The sequence below is a fragment of the Juglans microcarpa x Juglans regia genome, chromosome 7D, assembly GCF_004785595.1.
Source record: "Juglans microcarpa x Juglans regia isolate MS1-56 chromosome 7D, Jm3101_v1.0, whole genome shotgun sequence".
In the NCBI taxonomy this organism is placed as follows: Eukaryota; Viridiplantae; Streptophyta; class Magnoliopsida; order Fagales; family Juglandaceae; genus Juglans; species Juglans microcarpa x Juglans regia.
Window position 1 is genome coordinate 10942633 of NC_054606.1, and position 24853 is coordinate 10967485.

At 35.6% G+C, this 24853-nt stretch overlaps 4 protein-coding genes across 4 annotated transcripts in view; 1 reads left to right on the forward strand and 3 right to left on the reverse strand.

Annotated features, from left to right (window-relative positions):
* Nucleotides 1-11202, forward strand: part of LOC121238769 (tRNA ligase 1) — a 51755-nt gene extending 40553 nt beyond the window's left edge. The window contains exons 19-27 of the mRNA XM_041135792.1: nt 4696-4793; nt 6677-6737; nt 7251-7327; nt 7425-7496; nt 7632-7708; nt 7995-8075; nt 9170-9272; nt 9526-9684; nt 10588-11202. Coding sequence (XP_040991726.1) covers nt 4696-4793; nt 6677-6737; nt 7251-7327; nt 7425-7496; nt 7632-7708; nt 7995-8075; nt 9170-9272; nt 9526-9684; nt 10588-10980 — 1121 coding nt within the window. The 3' untranslated portion in view covers nt 10981-11202. The remainder of the gene's footprint in view (nt 1-4695; nt 4794-6676; nt 6738-7250; nt 7328-7424; nt 7497-7631; nt 7709-7994; nt 8076-9169; nt 9273-9525; nt 9685-10587) is intronic.
* A 1437-nt stretch (nt 11203-12639) lies between these two features.
* On the reverse strand, nt 12640-13614 carry LOC121238127. Its single transcript, XM_041134972.1, has 2 exons — nt 13156-13614; nt 12640-13017 (listed from the first exon to the last, which is right to left on the reverse strand). The coding sequence occupies exons 1-2, from the start codon at nt 13612-13614 to the stop codon at nt 12640-12642; spliced, it is 837 nt and encodes a 278-aa protein (XP_040990906.1).
* Nucleotides 13615-14645: 1031 nt separating this feature from the next.
* Nucleotides 14646-17442, reverse strand: LOC121240013 ((R)-specific enoyl-CoA hydratase). Its single transcript, XM_041137444.1, has 4 exons — nt 17194-17442; nt 15658-16106; nt 15026-15141; nt 14646-14936 (listed from the first exon to the last, which is right to left on the reverse strand). The coding sequence occupies exons 2-4, from the start codon at nt 15922-15924 to the stop codon at nt 14825-14827; spliced, it is 495 nt and encodes a 164-aa protein (XP_040993378.1). The 5' UTR covers nt 15925-16106; nt 17194-17442; the 3' UTR covers nt 14646-14824.
* A 4667-nt stretch (nt 17443-22109) lies between these two features.
* Nucleotides 22110-23919, reverse strand: LOC121240010 (adenylate kinase isoenzyme 6 homolog). The gene is made up of 3 exons (XM_041137441.1): nt 23526-23919; nt 22740-22885; nt 22110-22641 (listed from the first exon to the last, which is right to left on the reverse strand). The coding sequence occupies exons 1-3, from the start codon at nt 23730-23732 to the stop codon at nt 22455-22457; spliced, it is 540 nt and encodes a 179-aa protein (XP_040993375.1). The 5' UTR covers nt 23733-23919; the 3' UTR covers nt 22110-22454.
* Between the last annotated feature and the right edge of the window lie 934 nt (nt 23920-24853).

Sequence of the window (24853 nt, forward strand, 5' to 3'; positions counted from 1 at the left end):
CAAAATGGGTGACGCGACACGACCCGTTATTTAAATGAGTCGGATTAGGGTTTGAAAGTTTGACACGTTTAGCTTAATGGGTCGGGTTCGGGTTGAACCATATGGTCAAATGTCCATGAATTGACACGTTGTCATGTCTCATTTGCTGATGATGCCCTGTTACTTTGTAAGGCCAGCCAGGATCATCTCCATTCATTGAGGGCTCTCCTTCTATGCTTTGAAGTCATTTTCGGTTTGAAGGTGAACTTGGGCAAATCAGAGGTTGTTCCGGTGGGGTATGTGCATAATGTGGATATGGCTACTATTTGGGGATGTTAGATATCTCATCTACCCATGAAATATCTCTCCTGTTGGGTGCTCATTACAAATCGATATCCATTTGGAATGATGTACTAGAAAAGATGGAGTGGAAACTTGCTACTACTTATCTAAAGGTGGCAGAGTTACACTTATCAAAAGTACCCTCTCCAATAAACCAACTTATCTCCTCTCTTTATTTTCGCTTCCATCAAAGGTGGCTCACTGCATGGAGAAAATACAGTGGGATTTTCTATGGGGAGGGATGAACGATGTGTACAAATTATATCTGGTAAAATGGGCCGCCGTTTGTTCCCCAATTTTTGAAGGAGGTTTAGGTATCCGCAATTTGTAGCTTTTTAATAAGGCGTTGTTGGGCAAATGGTTATGGAGGTATCCCATAGAACATGGAGCTTTGTGAGAACAATTTTAGACTCAAAAGTATGGTAGAGCATGGGGAGGTTGGTGCTCGACCGAGGTGAGTGGATCCTATGGGGTGGGGCTCTGGAAGCACATTCGACGTGGATGGACTGAATTTTCTAGATTTACTCATTCTGAGGTGGGTGACAGGTCTTGAATCAAATTCTAGCATGACATATGGTGTGGTGACAGGGCACTTAAGGAAGCTTATCTCGACATCTTTGGTATAGAAAGAATGTAGGAAGCCTCGATTGCGGATCTCCTTGTCCAATCTAACCCCTCAATGCAATATCACATTTCTTAGAGCTGTCCATGATTGGGAAGTTGAAGCAATTTCTGTTTACAATCTAATACATTCTGTTCTTATGAGGTGGGGGGGAGGTGAAGACAAGCTCTTTTGGCAATCCTTGGTGAAATGGAAGTTCACAATATGCTCCTTCTACCAGTACATCTCTAAGTGTAATGTAAATCCATTCCTTTGGAAGAGCATTTGGAAGACAAAAGCTCCCTTAAAGGCATCCTTCTTTGTATGGACAGCTTCTTTCGAGCATATTCTCACTACTGACAACTTAAGGAAACGGCAAATCATAGTCTTGGATTGGTGTTGTTTATGTGAAAAGAGTGGAGAATCCATCGATCTTCTAGGTGATGCCAAAAGGGTGATCGACCTTCTAGCTTCATGGAGAGATCTCCAAGGCACTTATCAGATTGCCTCAATTTGGAAGATGGTTTTGATCTACATATGGTGTTGTCTTTGGAGGGAGAGGAACGAGCAAAGGTTTGAAGATCGAGAACGGTCATTGGATGAACTTAGAACCTTCTTTTTTAACACCTTGTTCCAATGATCGATTGTAATAGATTTTAATGGCATAAACATCCATGAATTTCTTGTATCACTAGAACATCACTCTTAGGCGTTGCTCTTGTATATGACCTGTATACTTGGGCTTTTGCCTATTCATACGATCAATAAAATCTTATTGACCGATAAATAAATAAAAAAAGAATCGAAGCATTGGCCCATATTTGTAGATGTAAGGTGTGTTCTCTGCTTATGAAGTACTTGGAGTACTATTCCAACTTGTCCACTTACTACTGTCTTTTTCCCCCTGCCTATCACTGTACCGTATCGTCTTGAGAAACTTCTAAGTTTTCTAAGTTAAATGGTCTGGGATTTGCTGTTCGATTTCGTCAGGTGGTTTGGGGGCTATAAACCTGCTATGCTTGAACAAATTTTTGTGGGGTAAGTGGTTTTGTGTTTGCTATATATATATATATATATATATATAGAGAGAGAGAGAGAGAGAGAGAGAGAGAGAGAGAGAGAGTTTGTGGAAATTGGTGTTATAAGTCAAATATGGTAGTATGTGGGGTGTTCAAATGGGGTCAGTGGGCCTTTTGGGGTGAGTTTGCTGGAAAAGATTAGGAGAGGATGTGGGAACTTATCTTGTCATGTTAGATTTGAGGCAAGCAATGGTTCTATGATCAGATTCTGGCACGATGTGACACGGTAATCAGCCCCTGAAGAAAACTTTACTGGCACTGTTTAACTGTTTAGCTTCTCCTTTTGTAAGGAGGCATCAATAATAAAACTTTTATCAGATAAATGAGAATAAGACCCAAATGGAATATTACATTTATTAGAGCATCAAATGATTATCTCATCGTTCTTTAATTTTTTGTACTCTTTCAAATTGAGAGGAGGTGGAGCTGATAAGATCTGTTGGATTCCTTCCAATGACAAACCTTCAAGGTCAAGTCTTTCTACCATGCCTCTTCTCCCAGCAGGTCCCTCCTTGCCCTTGGAAGAATGTTTGCAGAAATAAGGCACCATTAAGGGTAGCATTCTTTGTTTAATTAGCAGCTTTAGGAAAGGTATTGACATGGAATAATTTGTGGAAGAAAAACATCTTGTAGTAGTGAACTGGTGTACGAGTAGGCGGGGTGAAGAAAGTATTGATCACTCTAACTTTACTGAAAGGTGGATAGAGATCTTGGGTACCAATATTTTGTATCTTTAGGATTGAGAGGGTCATGTCCCAGTTGCTGATAGACTTGGTGGCTGCTTAGCGAAGTCCCCTTGTGGCCATAGCAATTTAGAGATTTGGAGGATGGTCCCATTGTGCTTGATGTGTATTTGGCGGGAATGTAATGCTCTGGCTCTCAAAGATTTTGAGAGGACAGTGTTAGAGTTAAGAACTATTATGTTTAATTCTCTTAAGAGAAAAACTTCACACAAGTATATGCCCGTTTTCCCCTAAATAATAGAGTCCAATTAAAACAAGCCACGTGGACCAGACACCCAAATTATTGTGTGATGCGGTTTAGAGGAAAAAACATTTCTTCTTCCCCCTGATGCTCTGTGTCCTCCCCCCCCCCCCCCCCCCCCCCCCCCCCCCCCCCCCCCCCCCCCCCCCCCTCTCTAAAACAGTTTTTGCCGGCTAATTATATGATGGATTTTTACCGACCTTTTCATTGGCTGAAGCAAGGATACCAAGGCATGGACCGAAACCCTAGCCCACCCTCTCCCTCTACATCCTCGACCGCTGCTCCAGATAGGCTTTTTAGAAAATGGTATGTGCGCTGTAAATGGCACCAAGAATTATGGGTGTTTCCCTCCCTTCTCACATTTGCAATTTGGTCTCTTACTCTCACCATTGATTCGCCGTTAACCTTGTAGATTTTATTTCAATTTCTCACCAAGATATTCCTACACACTTATATTTGTTATTTTTGCAATGTATTTTTGCATATACAGTGTTAATATCTGAAATTATTTAGGATTGTGAAATTATTTTTGCAATATCTGAAGAATTAGATTTTGGGGGAAAGAAGAGAGGAGAAAAAAGAAAAGGGTGCTTGGGAACGAAAACAGGGATTGAGAGACAGAGAGATTGCTGAAGTTTGTGGAATTTGTGCATTTGAAACAGAATGGAAAAATCTATTTGGGAAAGGAGAGGATATGCGAGAAATAGATGAAAAGAAATTATCAGAAACTAAAATGATACAAATGATTTTGCCGTTCACCGTCTGGAGCTCGTCCACCGGGACCAGAGGTCACACGGCGTGCAGTGGGGGTGTGTTTGGTTTTTATTTTGTCGAAGGGATTTTCTGTCGATTATGCTCTTTTGCTGTTTGCTATGGTGCGACCAGGTTTAAGTCTAGATGATGAGCATAGCTGAGGTGTCATTTCACTATTGGTCTCCAAAGTGTCATTTCACTTTGGGCAGGTGTCATACCTGCCCAAAGAGGAACTGTTCTCTTTATATTTGGATGGGTGTTTCCTATTGTGTACTTGATTTGCATCACTTCATGCCTCGAGTATAAAGACATTACTTGCCAAAAAACTCAAAAGAGGCTATCTATACTAGCCTCTATCATTCATAGATCATAACTCTTCATCTTTCATAGAAGATCAGTAGAGTTGGCAAATCCACTGCTCCAGAAGACAGTAGTTCTTTATTTGAAAAGGACAGACAGAAAAGAGGTCTTTCATTGAATGAACAAATATTGACCATCCAACTTCGTTAAAAGTCTCGTGCTTGTCATGTGACCTTTTTAATGCATACTAAAGACACTGAAATATAAGGCATGACAGTATAATAAAAACTGATCTTGGTTTAGGCATAGAGCTAATGGTCTGACTAAAATGGAATAGGGGGCCCTTGCTTAGCTACTCCTTCAAAGTATTTGACACTGCCGAGTACCTGCAGTTGGTAAACATCTCTGTGACTGGAAGATGACCTTATTCAGCACATAGAAACTTTCTCTGGATCCATTCTGCATGACAATCTGGCAATAGTCATATTAACTGTATGAAGTTAAACAGAGAATCAGTGGCAAGAGCTATATGTTATTCTTGGTCACACGCTGGAACTGTGGTTCATATCTTGGGTTTCACTATTGTCGAGATGCTTGCATAGTTTGATGGGCTCGGTTGTAACATAAATAATACATTAACATAATTATGTAAAACAGGAAGATATTGGCCGAAGGTTGCTGATGAATGCAAGAGAAAACCATACTCTATAATGCTTGCAGACAAGAATGCACCAAATGAAGAAGTATGGAGACAGGTAAATTCACTGTTTGCCGACCTTTATATCATGATCCACCAAGAAACCCTTTTGTGTTGCTTTGATGAATAAACAAAACATATGCATCGGATCTTGATCTTCTCCAATGTTAAATATTGATCCTTCTCTTGATAGTTTTACTAGTTCTTGAAATGGTATAATATTACGCTTTATGGCCAGTGGAGAAATCCCAATCCATTCTAATGAGAAAGGAATATCATGATGTTGCAAAATTTTGGGAATGTTCCAGCCAGGCTTTGAGTTACATCTATGGACAGAGGCCTTTTTTTTTTTTGTTTTTTTTTTTTTTTTTTTTAATATCTATGGAAAGAGTTCGTTTGAGCTTACTTTATATTTTGAATGGAATCTCTCAAGTAATGTACATGAGACAAAAAAGGGTGGTTCCATAGGCTTTGATTATTATTTAAACGATGAAATGGATCCGTTTGGATGGTCAAAAGAGTGTTGATTAACCTATACTAGGGCGTTGATTGAAGTGTGTTGGTTACCAGTTCATTCTAATGTTTCGAGCATATAATTATAAGACAAATCTAATGGAACAAACTCTGTTGAGTTGTTTGGAGTATCTTATACTTGATTGAACATATTGTTGTTGTTTTTTCTCGCTTGATCTTCCTGAAGGCACCTACTCAATAAATTGCACAGATTCATTGAATGATCAATTACTTTTTTTTTCTCAAAGCAGTGACATCATTGGCAACCCAATTAATGGTGTGAACTGTGAATAGATCATGGGTTCATTATTCTTTAAGACCGACAAATGTTGTTATTGAATTTGCATACCGGACTTGTGTGAGGTCTCGATTGCCAAAGAGATCTATGTTTTACAAAGTCTACTAAATTCTTTGGTACACTATTCTCATTGTTTTATAGAGGGTATGAAAAACCCATGAGCTTTAGGTCTCTCTTCCTTGTCCCTAGTGAGACTGTCTGCACTGTGTGCACATGTTGTCAGCCCCATCCTGCACCCTTTCTCCATTCCATTTCCTCTCCTTCCCTTGTCTTTAGATTTTTCCTTGCTCTTTTGGTGCCAAATCTCCTTCTTCGTAGCTGGCATGCCATCTTGCCGCTGCATGAGGCCTACCCGCCGCCATCGGTGCACCTGGCACCATGCAGTCTTTCTTTGTAGCCTCTCTGAAGATCTGTGCTCAAGAGCCAGACGCACTGTTAAGGAGTGGTCCCTTGGGAAGGAGAGGGTGGGTCCATGGTAAATTTGGTCCTTTACTTAGTCTTCGCCCGCTTTTTGCAGGTTCTTTCAGACGTTCACAACTTCCTCTTCTGGAAGGCTCACTGCCGTGTCAACAGCCTCTCTCCTCATTTGTGCTAGGGTTACTGTTAAATGGCCCTTAGCTGTCCTATTTATGGGCCTTTGGCCCATGTTTGCAGACTATGTATTGGGCTGTTTCCCCAACCCTAGGTTCTAGTGGTGGGATATCTGTTGAGCCCCTATTCATGCCCTCCTGTGCGCACAAGCCACCACTCTTGTTTTAAACATATAGGGAATGCAAAAAAATTTCTACCATTTGGATATGCAGGCCTGTCCTGTTATTTTTGCAGCCCGCTAACTTAGCAAATATTTGTTCAGACATGGAACAAAATTAGTTTTGTTCAAGCAATAGGTTTAGATAATATAGACAGGATTCTACCTAATTTTGGTTGTTGTTCCTTTTTCTCTTCCCTTTTGTTTTCTTATTATTGTAGTTCATTTAATCTGTAGTAAGTATGCCATGGTTACATGCAATTGCAAATCGACTTCCTGTTTCCCCCTATTAACTCTGTGTTCTTTCCTCCAAGAAAAGTTGGAAAGAACAGACTCTGCTGTTCTCTTCTGAGAATTTTCAACATCCTGGTTACTTGTGCAGATTGAAGACATGTGCCGCAGAACCAATGCCTCTGCTGTTCCAGTTGTACCTGATTCAGAAGGTTATATCAATTATTACTCACGAATCTGTTAATATTCCTGGTGTTCTCATTTGCTAGTCATTGATTGTGCATCCTTTGGCTGTATATTACATGCTATTCTTCTACAACTACAACATATTATTTTGGCTTCTTGGCAATAGACTTGTTTATATTATTTGCTTATAGACTTGACAATAGAGAATATTTTAATCATCTTGACAATAAATGTGTTCATATATATTCTTCTAAAATCTATATTATTTGTTCATCGACAGGGTTGATTAAATTCACGGAATGTGAACCTCTATCTTAACTCTTTTCTTTAAGACACAATAAAGGCCTTGCTTCGTATTCTCATTAAATTTTTTTTCATGCATCCTCAGATTTGTTCTGAATACATAAAAATATTATTTTGTGCTTCCTATGTCTTTGAGAAAGAGTGATTTGGCCTGTGTACTTGCTTAATTGATTTCTGAATGGTCATAAATGTCTTTCTTATTTGATATCTGATATGTTTTCTCTTAAGTAATGCAGGAACGGATTCAAATCCATTTTCTCTTGATGCGTTAGCTGTGTTCATGTCTCGTGTGCTTCAACGAGTAAATCATCCGGTATATGTTCAGTTCTCATTCTTCAAGCTGTGTACTCAGACCCCTGAATTCACAATCTTCCTAATATTTTTTTTTTCTTATTTCTTTCAATCTGTAGGGGAATCTTGACAAGGCATCTCCAAATGCTGGCTACGTGCTGCTAATGTTTTATAACCTATACGATGGCAAGGCATGCTTATATTCCCCACCCACCAAACAACCCCCCCCCCCCCCCCAAAGAAAAAAAGCCCCACTTATCTCTTTTTTCTTTTCTCGGAAAATCTGTCATGGAACGTTTTCTGAAGTCCCTATTCACATCTTACAGAGTCGCAAAGAGTTTGAAGGAGAACTAGTTGAGCGATTTGGCTCACTTGTGAAGATGCCGTTGCTGAAATCCGATAGGTAATCCTAAGATGGTTAAACGCCAACCCCCCACCCCCCCCCCCCCCCCCCCCCCCCCCCCCCCCCCCCCCCCCCCCCCCCCAAAAAAAAAAAAATAATAATAAATAAAGATTTTCAAATTGAACAGTTGATACAATATTAATAGTTTGTTGCAGTAGTGTACAGTTCAGTGGTGATTTTTAATCAAACTTCATTTTCTGACCACTTGCCAATAAAATTATGGCCCTCTTGTGTCTTGTATAAATTTAAATGGATACTATTATTTCATTGCTGTTTGCATATGCAGGAGTCCCCTACCGGATAGTGTGAAGTCTATTTTGGAGGAAGGAATAGATCTGTACAAGCTGCACACTACCCGACATGGAAGGTTCATGATTAACAGTACCAGCATATTTTATTTTTGGATTACTAATATATATAATATGTAAAATAACTTGTGCAGAGAAATTGAAGCCAGATCCTGACAGCATTTTAAAGCCAATTATCTGTAGTTACCAAATTGTGTACTTCTATCTAGTGTCTAGAATCTTTATCTAGTAATCTAGTATATGATTCGTGCAAATTAGATTAAATTGGATGATGCCCAAGAACATAAACTTTTCTAACTTTGGGAGGGATAAAGTTGGTTCATTCACACATCAATTTATTTGACTGCCCAGAACTGATACCGATTAACAGGATTCTGGTGAAAGATAGGGATCATTGGATCAAATCTGTTGCATTGTTTGGTTACATGAAAGCTTTTCTCTTTGGCTTCTACTTTGTTTGGAGTGCATTATGTATAAATCTGTTTTAAAGCTATTAATTATCTGATAGTGGATTTTAGAGTTAAAAAATGACTGGCATAGAGAAGTGTGAACTGTTTAATGTTGACAATATTGGCAGGAAAGAAACGGCTGAGCCCAAAGGTTGAGCTGCCAACCTTTCTTTGGAACAGTCTGTTTTCTTTAGAACAGTCTTTGCTTCACTCATGCGAAGTACTTTTCCCTTTGTGTTATTTTCTTTTTTCCTGATAGTGTGTTAATGCTGGCTGGCACTTTAGGGCTCATGGCATCCATATGCATGCTTCCTGTGTACATCCAGTTGCATCCATGTGTGCTTCCCATTAAGATTTTCTTAACCCACACAAAAATTAAAAGGGAAAAGAGAATGAGAAGAAATAGGTGCAGTGACTTGTAGAGAAATGAGATTGCCTTGTTCTCTAGTAATATCCTTGCATAAACACAAAACTATAGCAATAGTTGTGATTGAACTCGCCTCATGATTTAACACTAAGGTTGCATTCTTATTTGTTTTTGTTTACTTTCTACTTCACTATGCATATGAAATAGAAAGTTTAGGTCTTTAATGTTTCTTCTCCTGTTTCAGATCTTATTTTGTTTTTTTTTTAAATGCCATTTACTTCCAAAGGATATTTTCTTATTTTTACTATTATTGTTTCCTTACTGCCACTGCTGTTAGATTGGAGTCTACCAAGGGATCCTATGCAAAAGAGTGGGCCAAATGGGAGAAAGAATTGCGGAAGGTTTTATTTGGCAATGCTGAGTATCTTAACTCTATACAGGTCAAATTTGTTTCTTTTTGCTTTGTCCTGTAATGTAATATATTCAGTTTTTTTTAATGTGAAAGGTGTTCTATGAGATCAAATTCAGCAAAAACTTATTTTCGTTCTTTTTCTATTGACATGGGGGTTGGGGGACTCGATACCCAAACATTCTTAATTAGAGTGGAGGCAAATTTCATCAGGCTGGAAGGCCCTTAGCAATTATTTTCTTAAAGTACTTAATTGATTTTCTTTACAATTTCTATGACCCCAGGTTCCATTTGAGTTTGCTGTGAAGCAAGTTTTGGAGGAACTAAAAAAGATTGCAAAGGGTGATTATTCAACGCCAGATACTGAAAAGAGGAAGTTTGGAAACATTGTTTATGCTGCCGTTGATCTGCCTCTAACTGAATTCCAAAGCGTTCTTGATGATGTATGCAAAAATTTCCTTCGCATCTGTTATTTTGAGTTAATATACAACCAAATAAGCTCACTTGTTCTTTAACGTGTTTATTGAATACTAAATTTCTTTCATAAACCCTGCTTAGGGGCCTCAAACAGACTTTTGTGGCCTAGCTAACGGCTTAACAGGTTTCAGGGTGGGGCTTTCCTGTCTGCCTACTACAACTACGCTTTGGGCTTGGGTATCACTTTGTTGATATTGTATGATTACTTGCAAAAGTACGGAGTTTGGCCCTAAGGCCTGGGACTGAGAGATCATGATTTTCTAGCATCCACTAACTAAAGCAATTGATACGACTTCCAAATGCAAAGCTTATAAGAGACAGGTTGGAGACCCACCTTGTAGAGCCTGGGCTAGGCTTGAGAAAGGATTTGTATTTGACTTCCATGAGTTCAAATATCCCAAGGCATCCATATAACCGTAGATGTAGTCCCAATTCGCCTCTGCAATGAATCTAATGCACCCCCACAAATATTCTCTTTGGTGATTCCGAATAGGAAAATGAATTGTACATGCCTAGGGTGTGCAAGTCCCGTGCATGCCCTTTGCAAAAAATGGGACCCACTATTTTTGAGTAACTGATTGTTCCTGATTGAACTGATTGGACCTTATCCAACCCTTGAATAACTGATTATGATTCAGCTTTTAATATCCTTGAATTATTTTGAGTTCCTTTTTCTTTTTCTTTTATATTTTGGCGTTGCCACCCTCATGTTGATGCTGACCCTACGTTGGGTTTTTATACCTTGCTTGACAAGAATCACTGATATTTTTTTTTTTTTTTTTTGAACTTTTCCATTTATGAATAGCATTCATCATGTTCATAACTAGGGATGAAGGTATACTTTTTGACTCTTATGTTTGTCCAAGCAGTTGGCTCAGAAAGATCCCAGGGTTAAGGCTTTCCTAAAGAACAAGGCGATGCTGAAAAACCTTAATAAGGCTCATGTGACTCTTGCACACAAGAGAAGTCATGGTGTTACAGCTGTAGCTAGTTATGGCATTTTCCTTCATCAAAAGGTCCCAGTCAGGTTGACTGCTCTGCTGTTCTCGGAGAAAATGGCTGCATTTGAAGCTTGCCTTGGTTCTGTAAATGGTGAAACGGTTACTTCCAGAAATCAGTGGCCCCATGTTACCATATGGACTGGAGAGGGAGTAGCAGCCAAGGAAGCCAATGCATTACCCGAATTGATTTCGGAGGGGAAGGCAACTCAAATTGAAATCAGCCCACCTATCACCGTATTTGGCACACTGGAATTTTACTGAGTCTTTGTCTTTTTTTTTCCTCTTCATTTGATTACTTGGTGCAACAGGTCAAACTAACATTTGGTATGTAAATAAATTTTGAAAGTCGTGAGTTTTTTGAGTGTAGTAGATGAAGTGGGTGCTTAAGTCGGAAGGGGAAAGTTTTGGTAGAGTTGAGACATTTCTACGAAGATTTTGTGTATGGACATTTAAAATGGAAGAAACATATGGTTGAATACTTAATTGAGGACAGGCCATGTTTTATGAGAAATTTATTTATTTTTAGGTGTTGAAAAGTGGTGATGATATATTCGGCTTAATTAACCACATCGTGCAATTGTGATCTTACTGATTTGTAGATTCCGTGGGTTTTCTGGTGGAACCAGATGCCAAAAAGGTGTATTACTCTGTGTTAGTCCCAAATCTGCATTATCTTCGGTACTATGCGATTAGGAAAGAGTGAAGATTTTTATCATTAAAAAAAATAAAAAAAGAAAAAGAGTGAAGATAAATGCACAGGCAATCCATGGACAAAACACGGGATGGACTAAAAATGACTTTGGGGTGTATGAACAGTAAAATCATTTTTGTTAGAGCTAAACACAGCTGTCCGTGCATGATAATATACTACAACTCTTTTAAAACTATTTTACAACTCATTCTAGATCAACCATTTTAATTGTGACACTTTTTAAAAAATAATCACACTTTTATCTAACAATCCTTCGCTTTAAATGGAGTGGTAAAATACATCCGGACAGGTTTGGATTCAAAATTCATCACAACTCATCTCATTTCATTTAATCATTATAACTTTCACAAACTTTCATACAAAATATAATAAACAGTTTAACTTCTTCAAATCTCAAAACAAAAATAATATTCTAATAATATTTTATTTAACTTTCAATTTTTATCTAATCTCATCTCATTTTAACTTACTATCCAAATCTCTCCCAAAAATTACTAATTAATTGTAATTTAATTTTTTTCTTTTAAGGAGACACCAGCAAACCAAGTAAAGCACTTTAGTGCATTGTCGTCCCATTTTAGCAAATTTGCAATGCGTTCTGGAGATTCTGCCATCAGTTGTTCTCCATTTACCCGTCATCCTGTAACAACTGATGGCGGGTAAATATGTATTTAGGAATCAAGTTTGGGAGTGATTGTAACGTTTGACAGTGAGCGTTTTTTCAATATTTCTTTTTCTTTTTAAGGGGAAGGAGGGAAGGAGTTTTGCTACTCATCATCCACACATACCATACATTACACTTTTTTTTTTCTTTTAATTTTATTCTTCTTAAACTAATTAGGTTCTTCTACTCATCATTCATACATCACACATTTGATAAGAGAAAAAAAAAATTAAAAAATTATGTGGTGTGTGATGTGAGGATAATGAGTAGAATTTTTCATTATGAAATTATCTTTGTTTTTTTTTTAAATAAACCATACTTTTTTTTTGTATTCCACTTCATCAAACTATACAAAGTTTATCCTGTATTACAAAACTAATTATCCCCGTATGGCCACTTCTATCCAAACATGTTCCTCATTTACATTGAGTGAAAATCTAGCAAGTTTATGAGCTACTGTGTTGCATTCCCTGTAAGTGTGTTGTACTACCCAATCACGTCTATTATGAAGGACCAGTTTTATATCTTCTATCATTTGTCCATGTCACTCCCAATTTGTTTCAATACTATTTACAGCTTTAACGACTTTCAATGCATCTCCCTCTAACAAAACCTTAGTAAAATTTAGCTCAACACATAACTTCAATGCTCTCCATAACGCATGGAGCTCTACAGTAGCAGGGTTAGTAACCCTTCCTTTTGAGCTACATAAAGAGACCAACACTTCACCCAAATCATCTCTAATGACCACTCCAATACCCATATTTCCTTCTTTCACATTGAGGGCAGCATCCCAATTTGCTTTCATCAAGTTATTTGCAGGTTTCTTCCATTTGAGCCCCCTTCTTTCTACTACACTGCTTCCTTGCTCCCTTTCAGAAGTTTCTTGTGCTTGTTGGAATTCTAGTAGACTATCTTTTGCCTGTTTGAAAAGCACACTAGGGCCAATAAACTTCTTCTAAAAAACAAAGGCATTTCTCCTCAGCCATATTCTTCTCATGACTGTAACCACCAGCTCCAATTCCTCCTTAGATAATTTCAATACAAGATTATCCCATACCTCATTAATTTCCACTTCACTGCTAGGCCATTTCGGCAAAGGGCTTGACTCCTCAGCCCCAACATCTGTAGCACCAACACAACTCCAAATAGCACGACAAATAGACTCCTCTTCCCTCTCACAGATGGGATAGCAAGAATTTTCTACAATCTTCCTGCGAGCTAGGTTCTTTTTTGTGGGTAAACTGTCATTAAGAAGTTTCCAAAGAAACATCTTCACCACACCAAGAACCTTAAGATTCCATAACACCTTCCAGCCGTCGGATATCCCCTTTGAAGAGTCCCCTTGAGTTCTTCTTTTCCTGCTCATATTCAGGTGGTGAGCACTTTTTACATTAAAGATCTCATTCTTTGTTGGAGTCCAGATTTGCTTATCTTGTAGACCAGTTTGGCTGATAGGAAGACTACAAACCAGCTCAGCTTCGTCTTCATTCAGAATACCTTTAACCACCTTCAGCATCAATCAATTCCTCTACTTTGGTTGTTGTACTTAAATTTTTAGCTGGAGACAGAATGTAGAAAGATAAAGGTCTAAGAATCCACTTCTCACCATATTCTTATACTTCGTCCATTCCCAACTCTCCACACAAGTCCCTCCTTATGAAGATCCAACGAGCCCCATAAGCTTCTCCATATCAACGAGTCTGTGGCCCATTATGGAATTATCTGAACGTGCTTTTTTAAAAATTATTAATCTCAATAAACTACATATAGATGAAAGAACACAGTTTTTTTTTTTTTTTTTTTTGAAGAAATCACAATTTGATTTTAAAAAGAGAAAGATCTAGCCTCCAGAGGCAGAGAAAATTATCAGAATGAGTGTTTTCCAGTTCAGCCATGGGACAGCCCAAAATTGGTTTGACCTTAGTTTTTTAAGATCCTGTTTCTCTTCCAAGCGTTGTCTGTGGTGATGCATTTGAGATACGTTTGCAGGTTTTCCATGGCCAACCAATGCCTACTACTGTTGTTGCTGCAGCGCCACATCCACCAGCAATGCGCCCAAGGGTGCGGGCTAGACGAGGTCAGGCCACAGAGCCACACAGCATAGCTGAGCGGGTAAGCTTGATAGTCATATCAATCATGCATGAGACCATCAAACATTTGGAAACTAATAAGAACACACACCATGCTGCTAATTACGATAATTTAATTATTTAATTTGGGTCCATTGCCTGAATTCTTGAGTTGTATACTGAGGAAGTAGAAGTGTTTAAAGTTTAAACCCTTTAAACTTTCAAATTCCATAAATTTATTCACATGACTTTTCAAATTATTTCAAACTTAAATTACCAAATTTATAGATTATGATTTTATAAAAATAAAACTGGTTAAGTAGATGCTGAGGTATGGTTCGGTAGAGAAGTTTAAAATATTATATAGATAATAGATTTTTCTTCCAGTTTGAGTGGGAGACGTTTTTCTTTCACTTAGAAGCAAAAGAAGTACTGATTCTAAATTTGCATTAAAAAAAAAAAAAAAAAAACAAAGAAGTAAACATTAGGTTCAGATTTCAACAAAAACTCCTTGAAAGTATTATGTCCATCCAGACAACTCTGTTAAATTTCTCTAGAACTCTCAGCAAGTGAAAAATTGGTCAATACATTGAAGCTTATGATGCTAAGCAGTTAATTAGACTACAGAAGAATCTGGCACCTTTTTAACTGCTTCCATCAGTCCAGGGAACGGACTCGTTCCACAGCCAGAGATGGCAAGATAGCCATAGCCTCTCCATCCAGAACCAGAAGTTCATCATTCCTGAAGCACTTTGTCTTGAGTTTTACTCTGTATAATCAAGCATCCAAGTAATTTAAAGGTGAAAATCTTTTTCTAGTTCAATGGAGTGGGAGAACTAAATTGATGACATAGCTTACAGGTATTTTTTCTTGTTTTCTTTTAGACTAATCACTTGTACCTCACCACTGACCTTGTCTCCAATATAGATCGGCAACCTGAAATTCAAGCTTTGGGAAACATATACAGCTCCAGGCTACAAATCAAGCATACCATTTCAAAAAATTAGACCATCTTGGAAAGGACGGGTCTTGCAACTGTGCTTTTCAGAACAAACAGGATGAAACATAGTTCTCCTATAACTCAAATCTGGGTGAATTTCTTTTTATTGAAAATCCCAAATAAGATTCCCCCTGGAGGAAAAGTTTCAATACATACCATAAAACACCAAAATCATTTAACCCAATATTTATCCACTCGTCCTGGTTGTTTGCAACACAGCCATTGACTGCAGCTCAAAATCATATACCCTACAATGTTAATACCTAAATACATTTGCCACAACAAAATATTGCACGTGAGATCAAGTGAATTCACAAGTACTAATATGGCTTGGTAGGTGGTATGTTCCCTTTTTTTCCTTGTTGTATACATAACAAACTCCTAGTTACTTCTGTAGTTGCTCTTCTTCCATCAACTAAATTTTGTTGCAATAATATGAATAAGAAAAATTAAGAAGAGAGGGTAAAAAAACCCAGAAATTGTAACTTACGAAATGAGAAGAAATGATCCGTGGAAAGAGGGCAGCAACAAGCATCCCATGAACAAGTCTATCTTCAAATCCAGCGTTACGAGCAAGCTCTGAATTAAAATGCAAAGGATTTGAGTCGTGACTCACCTTTGAATATTCAAGGACATCTTCATCTGTAAAAACTCTCGTCTCCCTTAAGATATCTCCAGTTTTCAGAATATTAAGTGCTGATGATGAAAAGCATCTCAAAGGAGGGACATTCCCAAAAAGTAAACTCCTGATTAACATAGTTGTAATAGTCTCAAAGAGGTGTTCTAAAATTGTAGCTCAGATTCAGATAAGCACACCGCAGCTTAGTATTTTCACAAAGCGAGGCCAAACAGAAATTGTAAACATTAAATTCCTTGACTAGTAGGAGATTGCCCCTCCATAACAGTATGAAAAGCGAACGTCTTTATGAGTGTCTGAACCTATGACAGAGTAAGAAGTATGACGATCAATTACACAGTTTTGGCATGAATATGCTATTTGAATGACATAAAAGTTGAGAAGAAACCTACAAATAAAATTATGAAAAATTACTGACTTGTAACAACAAAATTGATTGATGTATATTAGTTCATGTATAACGTTCAAACCAATATATATAATTTGTTTCTGTTTTGATTCGAAGTTAAACTGCACGCCCCATTATCTGACATAGCCATATCTACATCCAAAAAGCTTTGGGCACCTAGTTTGAAAAGAATCCGTGTCTAATCACCCTTCATTTATTTGAAAAAATATTCCCCAAGAATTGCATCATATATTTTCTAGACATGCTCAACCCTATAAGACGAATGCTTCTTAATTATTCAGCTCTATCTAAAACCACATATTTCCAGAGTCGTATACTATTTAGTCAGTCCTGACCACCTCAATCCACATTCATTTGACGAGGTTATTTAAAACCTCTACAAATATGAATCAGATTACATTCGTGAGCCAAATGAAATTACATAGAGCATTTAGTTTAGCAGCAGCAGTAGCACAATTTTCTAGCCAGAAGTTGCACCATATAACTAGTTGCATGCCAAGAGAACAACGCCCTCTATGACCATGAATAAGGAATAAATCATAGCTTCAGCCAACAAAGAAAGAGGACTTATACAAAATAAGGAAATACCTTGTCGACTTTTCTTTAATTGGTTATAGAATATTATAAGAGCAAACAGATCAAGAAAAAATACAATGCAATAGCGTTTAAAAAGTTTTACATGTCTACCAAAAGGACATTTCTAATCAACCAATCATTCTACCTACGTCCTAGACATCACCACAGACATCGAATACCAAAAACACGTTAACCATATCGTTACCCGAATGCCAACAAATATGACACAGAGAGAGTTTCGTCAAATACGTAAAACAATGTATATTTTTAAGTATGTTTGCGTAAGCATTTTATCGAACTCTTGGAGTGCAACCTTGTGCGTGTGCGACCCACATTTACGTACTACTGGAGAGTGGAGTTTAAGAAGACATTTTGGAACATCTGGAAGTGATTGAGTTAATTACCTGAATGCCGAAAAGCTTCGCTCTTTTCACACCGAGTCCGAGTGTTCTCTATAGTTGTGGTTGTGGTCGCCCTTTTTCCTTTCGCCTTTAGATTCGAAACCCTGTTAATCGACTCTTCCTCATGCAACCAGTAGTAAACTTCGACCCGTCCCAAAAATAACAAAACATATTTACCTCTTATCTCGGTAAGGTTCGGGACAAAACTAGGTTATCGTTTCCGATTTTGTTTTTAAAAGTAGAAATGATATTAGCAGTGACTGTTTAAGTTTGGCGAAATTTTTGTTTAAAAAAAAGTGAGTAAATCTGATATCTAAATGAAAAAATTATTTTTTTAATAATAAATCTCAATTTTTTTTAAAAGGAATGTGTGAAACTTGCATGTCCTAAAATTGTATCTAGTATTACTCTTTTAAAAAATAGTTATTTTATTATCAACTCGGTGATTAGACCACATTATCCATATTACTTAAATGTTAAAATTTGATTTGTAAGATTCAATTTTAAAATTTATCTCTCAAATCAAATTATACTATGTAAATATTTTATTGAGTGTGTTATCCACACTGGCTTATACATAAAATTTTTCTTTAAAAAATCTTAATTCCAATCTAAACATTAGGGGTGTAAAAGAAAATTAGAAAACCGGTTGAACCCTTAGTAAGTGGTCCGATGTTGTACCGGTTCTTATGAATCGAAACCGATCCTAAACCGATGTGGTACTAGTTTTCATATATTGAAAATTGGTTTAAACCGAACCAGACCGGTATATATAATTTTTTATATTATATCATATATATTATATGTTAAAGAGCTTTGTTAATTAATATAACATAAAATTCCAATCTTATTATTCAAGTTTATTAATATTATAACATAAAATTTTAATCTTAAACATAAATATTAATATTAAGTCTTTAATATAAACGTACTTTTGATATATATATATATATTAAAGATAAATACATTTTTAAACATTTGATCATATATATTCAAGTAAAAAGTAAAACTTTCTCTCTCGTAAAAAACTACTAGATATGATTTTTGCCGGAGGAGGAGGAGACCTAGACTTATTCCTCGTCCCTCTCATTTCCTCCCTTCTCCATCTACCCACTTTGTCTATCAAGATAGTTATATCTTTTTAGTTTATTTTGTTTAATTCAAGGCTGAAAGAAATAGATCTATAATTTTTTGACAACTCTCGAGAGACGCGCATGGTCCTCACAAGTACAAGAAGACTTCCAAATTGTAAATCGTTTGTAAAATAGTAATGGTTTTGCGAAAATCATCATGCATGGTCCTCACACGTTGCTCACAATTATGTGTGGTCCTCACATGCCATCCATTTGGACAGCTTTTCTGGCCATGCGCATCGAATTATCGTAATTGCCACTAATAGATCTTTCAAATATGACTTTTGTGGCTAAAAAGAGACAAGTTTATTGCCTTCATGCGCCATCACAAATTCTGAAGTATACCAAATTGGATCCAAACTGTAATCTATCATTTTTCACATCTATCTTACTGCTTTTTTTATTGGTTTCCTTATCGTTTAGTAAAAATAAAAATAAAAAGAGTACATCTCTTGTACATTTATTTGTAGAGGTTGAGTCATCTCTTTCTATGACGAGTGAAATTGAGTCTCTGTTTAGGTAGAGTGTTATCTCTTAGACGTTTGTCTATAGAGAGTATAAGCAGTAGCGAAGACCAAATCAGCCACAAAATAAAATAGTATATTGGTGGAGCTCCGAATGATATGATGATATTCTTGCATGTATTCTGTCATAGATGTAAGTTTCTCTGATAAATAAATGATGACAGTTTCTCTTAAAAAGAATCATATATACTCATATAAAAAGTCTAGACTTATATAAACTATAGTTAAATTCAATATTATACTATTATGTGTTAATTATTATAAAATAATTTATTTATACTATAATATAAATAGACTAATAGTTTAGTATATATAAACATCATATTATTACTAACATAGATAATCCGTAAAATTGAAAAAGTCAGACCTGACCAAATCAAAACTAGAAAAATCGAAAGTTTCGATTTTAATAGTGAATTGATCTGGTATTAATTCTTAAATTTTCAAAATCGGTATATACCGATTCGATTTTAAAAAATATACAAAATTGAACTGAACTGGACTGGTAACACCCTTACTAAACATCTTTCAAATATCCAAAAACCTATCAAAAAGGTATTTTATCATTGGAGTGAACCTATCAAAAAAGTTTGTATTTGTCTCTTTAAAAAAGTCATCTAATACAAAAGGTATCTCAAATTTGTTTAAGATAATTCTGTACTTTCCTCCTCCCCTCCTCTCATAGTTAGCTTTTCCAACGGGTTGGAAAAGGATCGAACTAGCCTTTACTCCTGAGTCTAATCTTGAAGCTCCGCTCTCTTTACCCTTTAATTTCTAATATTTAATTAATGAGTTATATTTTCATGCAGAAATCAACATTTCTTATTTGCATACTCGTGCAAATTTTGAGGTTAAAAACTTCTTGTGAGCTTTGTTATTTATCATTTCACATACCATATATCATACTTATTTTTATTTTTATTTTTTATTTTATTACTACTAAACTAATTGAATTCTTTTATTTCTTATCTCTATACCATATACTTGTTAAGGAAAATAAAAAATAAAAAATCATGTGTAATGTATTGAGTAAGAATAATGAGTAAAATTTTTCATCAATAAATGAAAGTAGAGACAATAGGGTGCTATAATGTGACATCATCTTCTTAATGTGCTATTGCATAAGGTCAAAAAAAAAAAAAAAAATGGAACTCGAGACTTAATACATGCTAAACTACTTAAAAGTAACTAACGATCAGTGAGCCAATACTTTGGACGAAAGAGAATATTAAGGTCCCATTTGGAAATAAAAGTCTCCAAACTCATCTAATCTAATAATTATAATTTTTTTAAATTTCTACATAAAATATAATAAACAATTCAATTTTTTGAAATATTAAAAGAATAATAATATTAAAAAAATAATATTCTAATAATATTTTATTCAATTTTTAACTTTCATCTCTACTCACTATCCAAACCTCTCCTAAAATTTAGGTTTCGTTTGTTTTCAGAGATGAGATGAGATTTTTTAAGATATGTGTGAATAGTGTTGAGATATGTGAATTGAGATAAAATGAGATGAGATAATTTTATTAAAAGAAAAATGCTACTTTGCCCACTCAACTTGCTCCCTCATTTTGACACCTTATGTATTTTAATTTTTTTTTAATTAATAGTTAAGGAAGTGGCTATTAGTGTATTGATATTTTTTTATATGTTTTAAAAATGTTTTTAAATGATAAAAAAATGAATAAAAAAATTGAAAAAAATAAATAAAATGGCCAAAATGGCCTAGCGGTCAAAATGATTAGGCTACTCTGGGAGGCAGAGTAGCACCGCTCTTGTTAAAATGAGTGTATTTGTTTATAGAGATGAGATGAAAATATTTTGAATTTTTTTGTAATATTTGATATAAGAAGAAAAAATGAAAACCACCAATTATTGTGTGCTTTTTTAGGTAATATTTTATGAAATGGTATTTGAAAAAGATGGGAGTAAAAAATAGCAACTATACAAGACAAATTGTATTTGAATAGTTAAGGGTACGGGCATCAATTTAACCAATGGGAGACGACCCGTACAAGACAAGCAGACAGCGGACAGTGTCAATTCGTATTACATATCAGCAAGTTTTGTTGTCGAAAGGGCAACACGAGAGAGAGAAAGGAGATGGTCGAATGAAGCTTTTTGTGTATAATATAGTCAATGAACAGTGATAAAATAATGAGAGATGAACTGAGTTAAAAAAAATGATAAAAAATAGATGTTTGTCTTTAGAGAGTGTCTGACTGTATTGAACTTGAGAAAATTTTTAAAATTTTGTGTTTCAAAAGCAGAGGCCAGTTGTATAAGAGCATTAGCATTATATTCATTATTTTCATCTTCAAAAATTAATGAAAAGTATATATTTTTCATAAATCCAAAATCTCTTTATCCATAACCTCACATTGGATTAGCTATTGGATTCATCAAAATAATAATATAATATTATTTTGTTAACAATAATATTTTTAATTTATTTTTTTCATATTTTACAATTATACTAACTATATATTAATTAATAATTTAATTTGATACTTAAATTATAATTTCCCAACTTAAATATATTGTGGCTCAAAATTGGAAAACAATAATTTAAATAAATAAAATAATAATTATAAAATATGAATAATGAGTCTTCAAATTTGAAGATGAAAAAAATATATTGTAACTAAAAACTTAATATTTGAGCATATAGTGAATCCAATGCTAAGATTTTAAAGCTAAAATATTAAATTTTAAAAATTAAATATTTGATGAGTCCAATACTAATGCTCTACAAATTTAAAGGTTGTTACCCATTTTGTCAGCACAACTTTCTTTTTTTTTAAGACGAGGTGTCTGCGCATACTTTCATTCCATGTCACACAACACTAGGACTGCTGAGTGGCCCAGTCTAAAAGATTGGTGGAGGAGGTCACCCACCCGCCTATTTACATTTTCACTTAAAAATCTCTAATTTTCTCTGTCCCACTCCATTTTTTTTCTGGCAGCAACCCCTCTCCTTCATTTTCTTTTTCTTCACACCTCTCCTCTTCATCTTCTCCTTCATCTCCACTTCTAAATTTTTTCCATGAGCAAAACTACGACTGGACCGTGGGTCTGCGCAGATTCCATGTGAGATTTAACCTTGAATCATGAAGAAAATTGAACAAGAAAACTGAATTATTTGGAAATATGTAAACTCTGCGAGAGAGAGAGAGAGAGAAGGGAAGGGGTTCCCTCTCCAAGCTCAAACCCCACCAAGGGAAGAAAAACAAGTTATAATCTACAAGCAAAGAGGCAAAATTGTCACTCATCCAGTGGAATTAAAATCTGATTGAGTCAAGTACATTTAAAAACTCCTAAGCATTCACGATAATCTTACACAGCCATAAGAGATTAATCTGACAAAACTTCATCTTACAGCAATCTTATGGGCATCATAAAAGGAGGGTGAGAGGCTTAAATTTTGCTTCAAGAGTGAGTCTTATCCGTCTTTAGTTCAGTTTTTTTTTTTTTTTTTTTTTAGTTTAGGTTCACCACAGAAAACTATGTTACAAAACCTTAATCGAGCAGGGACTAGTGCTCACAACTACATTGTAAATGAATATAGGATGGAGGGGAGATGATGATATTGCTGTGATTAGGAAGCAGGACGCCAACTCCTCGCCCAATCTGTCAAACTCGTAACATTTCTGGTAATGTCTTCAATGGTATCACTCTTTAATGCCACCACAATGTCCTCTGGATAACTTTCTCTCGCCTCCTGAAGAAGAACTTGAAAGATTTCACATTCAATATTGTTTGAAAGCTTTGATCCTGTATAACCTCTGTCACAGGAATTGGTTTGAGGCAATAAGTTTCCAGATAGGGTTGAAAACTGAACTAAAAGATCAAGTGACAAGGAAAAATGGAACGATGGCACTACCTCCTGCTCAAGCGATCGTACAACACTGTGTTGTCAGTCTGAAGCACAACTACTCGATCAAACCATCGCTCAGGGAAGAAATCGCAGCCATGGTAGTCGACAATGTTCCCCCCTTCTTCCATCAAATCCTCAAGCTCATCACAAACCTGCAAAATCAGCATGATATAATTGGACCTCATACCAATCCAATGCCATATGGTATCCATTATGATTTTTTTTTTTTTTTTTTTCAACCTACACATTCAGGATTGAATTGAATAGGGGGGAGGGGTATTCAGTTTTGTCTATTGGACCAATTGGCATGCTATAAATTGTGAACTTTCAATTACATCTTCCTGTTTCATTCAAAGAACCCATGGAGGCTTGCATAATGATGTCAATTCCAAAACCACAAATTAATGATGTTTGTGCTCAAAACTCTCCAACCAGTACATATTCTCCTCAAGCACATATACAATGCCTACATCAAATGACAGATTTTTTAATGTATTTCTAACAATTTCACAAAAAGAAAAACACAAAAAAAGAAGAAGTTATTTTTAGCCTTGCAACAGAAAAACTCAACAACCTTTTCATCCAAAACCTTTGGTGTCAATTTTTCACCAATTCGGTAGTTTCTTAACTTACCAAGCTAGATATTTCAATAATACAATTTCTTCCCATGGATTCAGTGTTAAGATCAACTGGCATGTAAATATACAGATGACAGGTGTAGATATACATATTATTAAAAACCTAAGAAAAGTATAATGAATCAGAAACAGGGTAGGGTCTGCGGGGGCGTACGAGGTCTTCGTTAATGAGGTAAGATTCGAGCTCGGGGTCCCAGCCGTCGTGGAGGTTCTTCTCCCTGACTAAATCTCCGACGTTTAAGTGGCGTAGACGGGTGGCCTCCGCTAGAGCAGAGGACGTCGTTGTCTTGCCCGTCCCGGGTGTACCCGTGACCAGGATGTTCGGTTGGCACCTACTTCTAATACTACCGTTTTGCGCCATAGCAGTTGCAAATGGTTTCGTTTCGTTACTTCACTCTCTTTGACGCCTCTCTGTCGGTGCTTTTTCTTTCTTCTTCTTCTTCTTCTTCAGTTTGTCTGAGGTTACACTAGGGTTTTATTTGTTTGGGGGAACTGGCAGAGCTTTGCTTGTCTAAGGCGAGCTTCACGGAATGGGATCAGGATCCACTTGGCAACGGTCTAATTCATCATTTTCTTTTGGAGGAAAAAGATTCCTCTCCATTATTTTTAGATCTTTGATACTTATCATTCATCACACTTTTATTTTTATCTTGTTTTATTTTTTAAATTTTATTTTATTTTATTCTTCTTAAATTAATTAAAATTTTCTATTCATCATCCATATACTATATATTTAGTAAAAAAAAAATAATAAAAAATAAGTATAGTGTCTAGTATATAAAAATGATGAATAGAATTTTTTCTATTTTTAGCATTTAATGTTATTTGGTAATTTTTTTTTCTTGAGGTTATTTGGTATATTTAGGTGGACAACAAATATATCTTTCTTCTTTTCTACGCCATATACTCTCATATTATTAAAAAAATTCCACGCTATTTAAAATGTATACATGATTATGATTTTGAGTAATGATTTGTACAAATTTTATTTAGTTTTTTATTAAAAAAAAAATAATACCATTAAATCATTTGAAACTTACCATTTAGATTATCCTCTTGACGTGGCAGATGCCACGTGATTTATTAGAAAAAAATTTAAAATACAAATACAAAAAGAATAGATGGCATGTAGAGTTTCAGTCTTATTTTTTTTATGTTTTTAGATGCTCTTTTGGCTTGAATATATTTTTTGTATGTTTTTTCAAATAAATTACATGACACTATGCAGTGGTGTCCCGTCAAGAATGTCATGTAAGTTTTATATGATCCAGTAGTGATACTCTTATATAAAAGTAGACCTATCATGAAAAATGCAAAAGAAAAACCTGTTGTTTTTTTAGTGAGATTCATTATTTTTATAAAGAGCCTACACAAAACTTGCACAAAGTTATGTTTGGATGTCAAGATGACCTCAACTCATCTTAAATTAATCATTGATGATACTCTTACTTTTTCGTTAAATCTATTTCAACATAATTCATA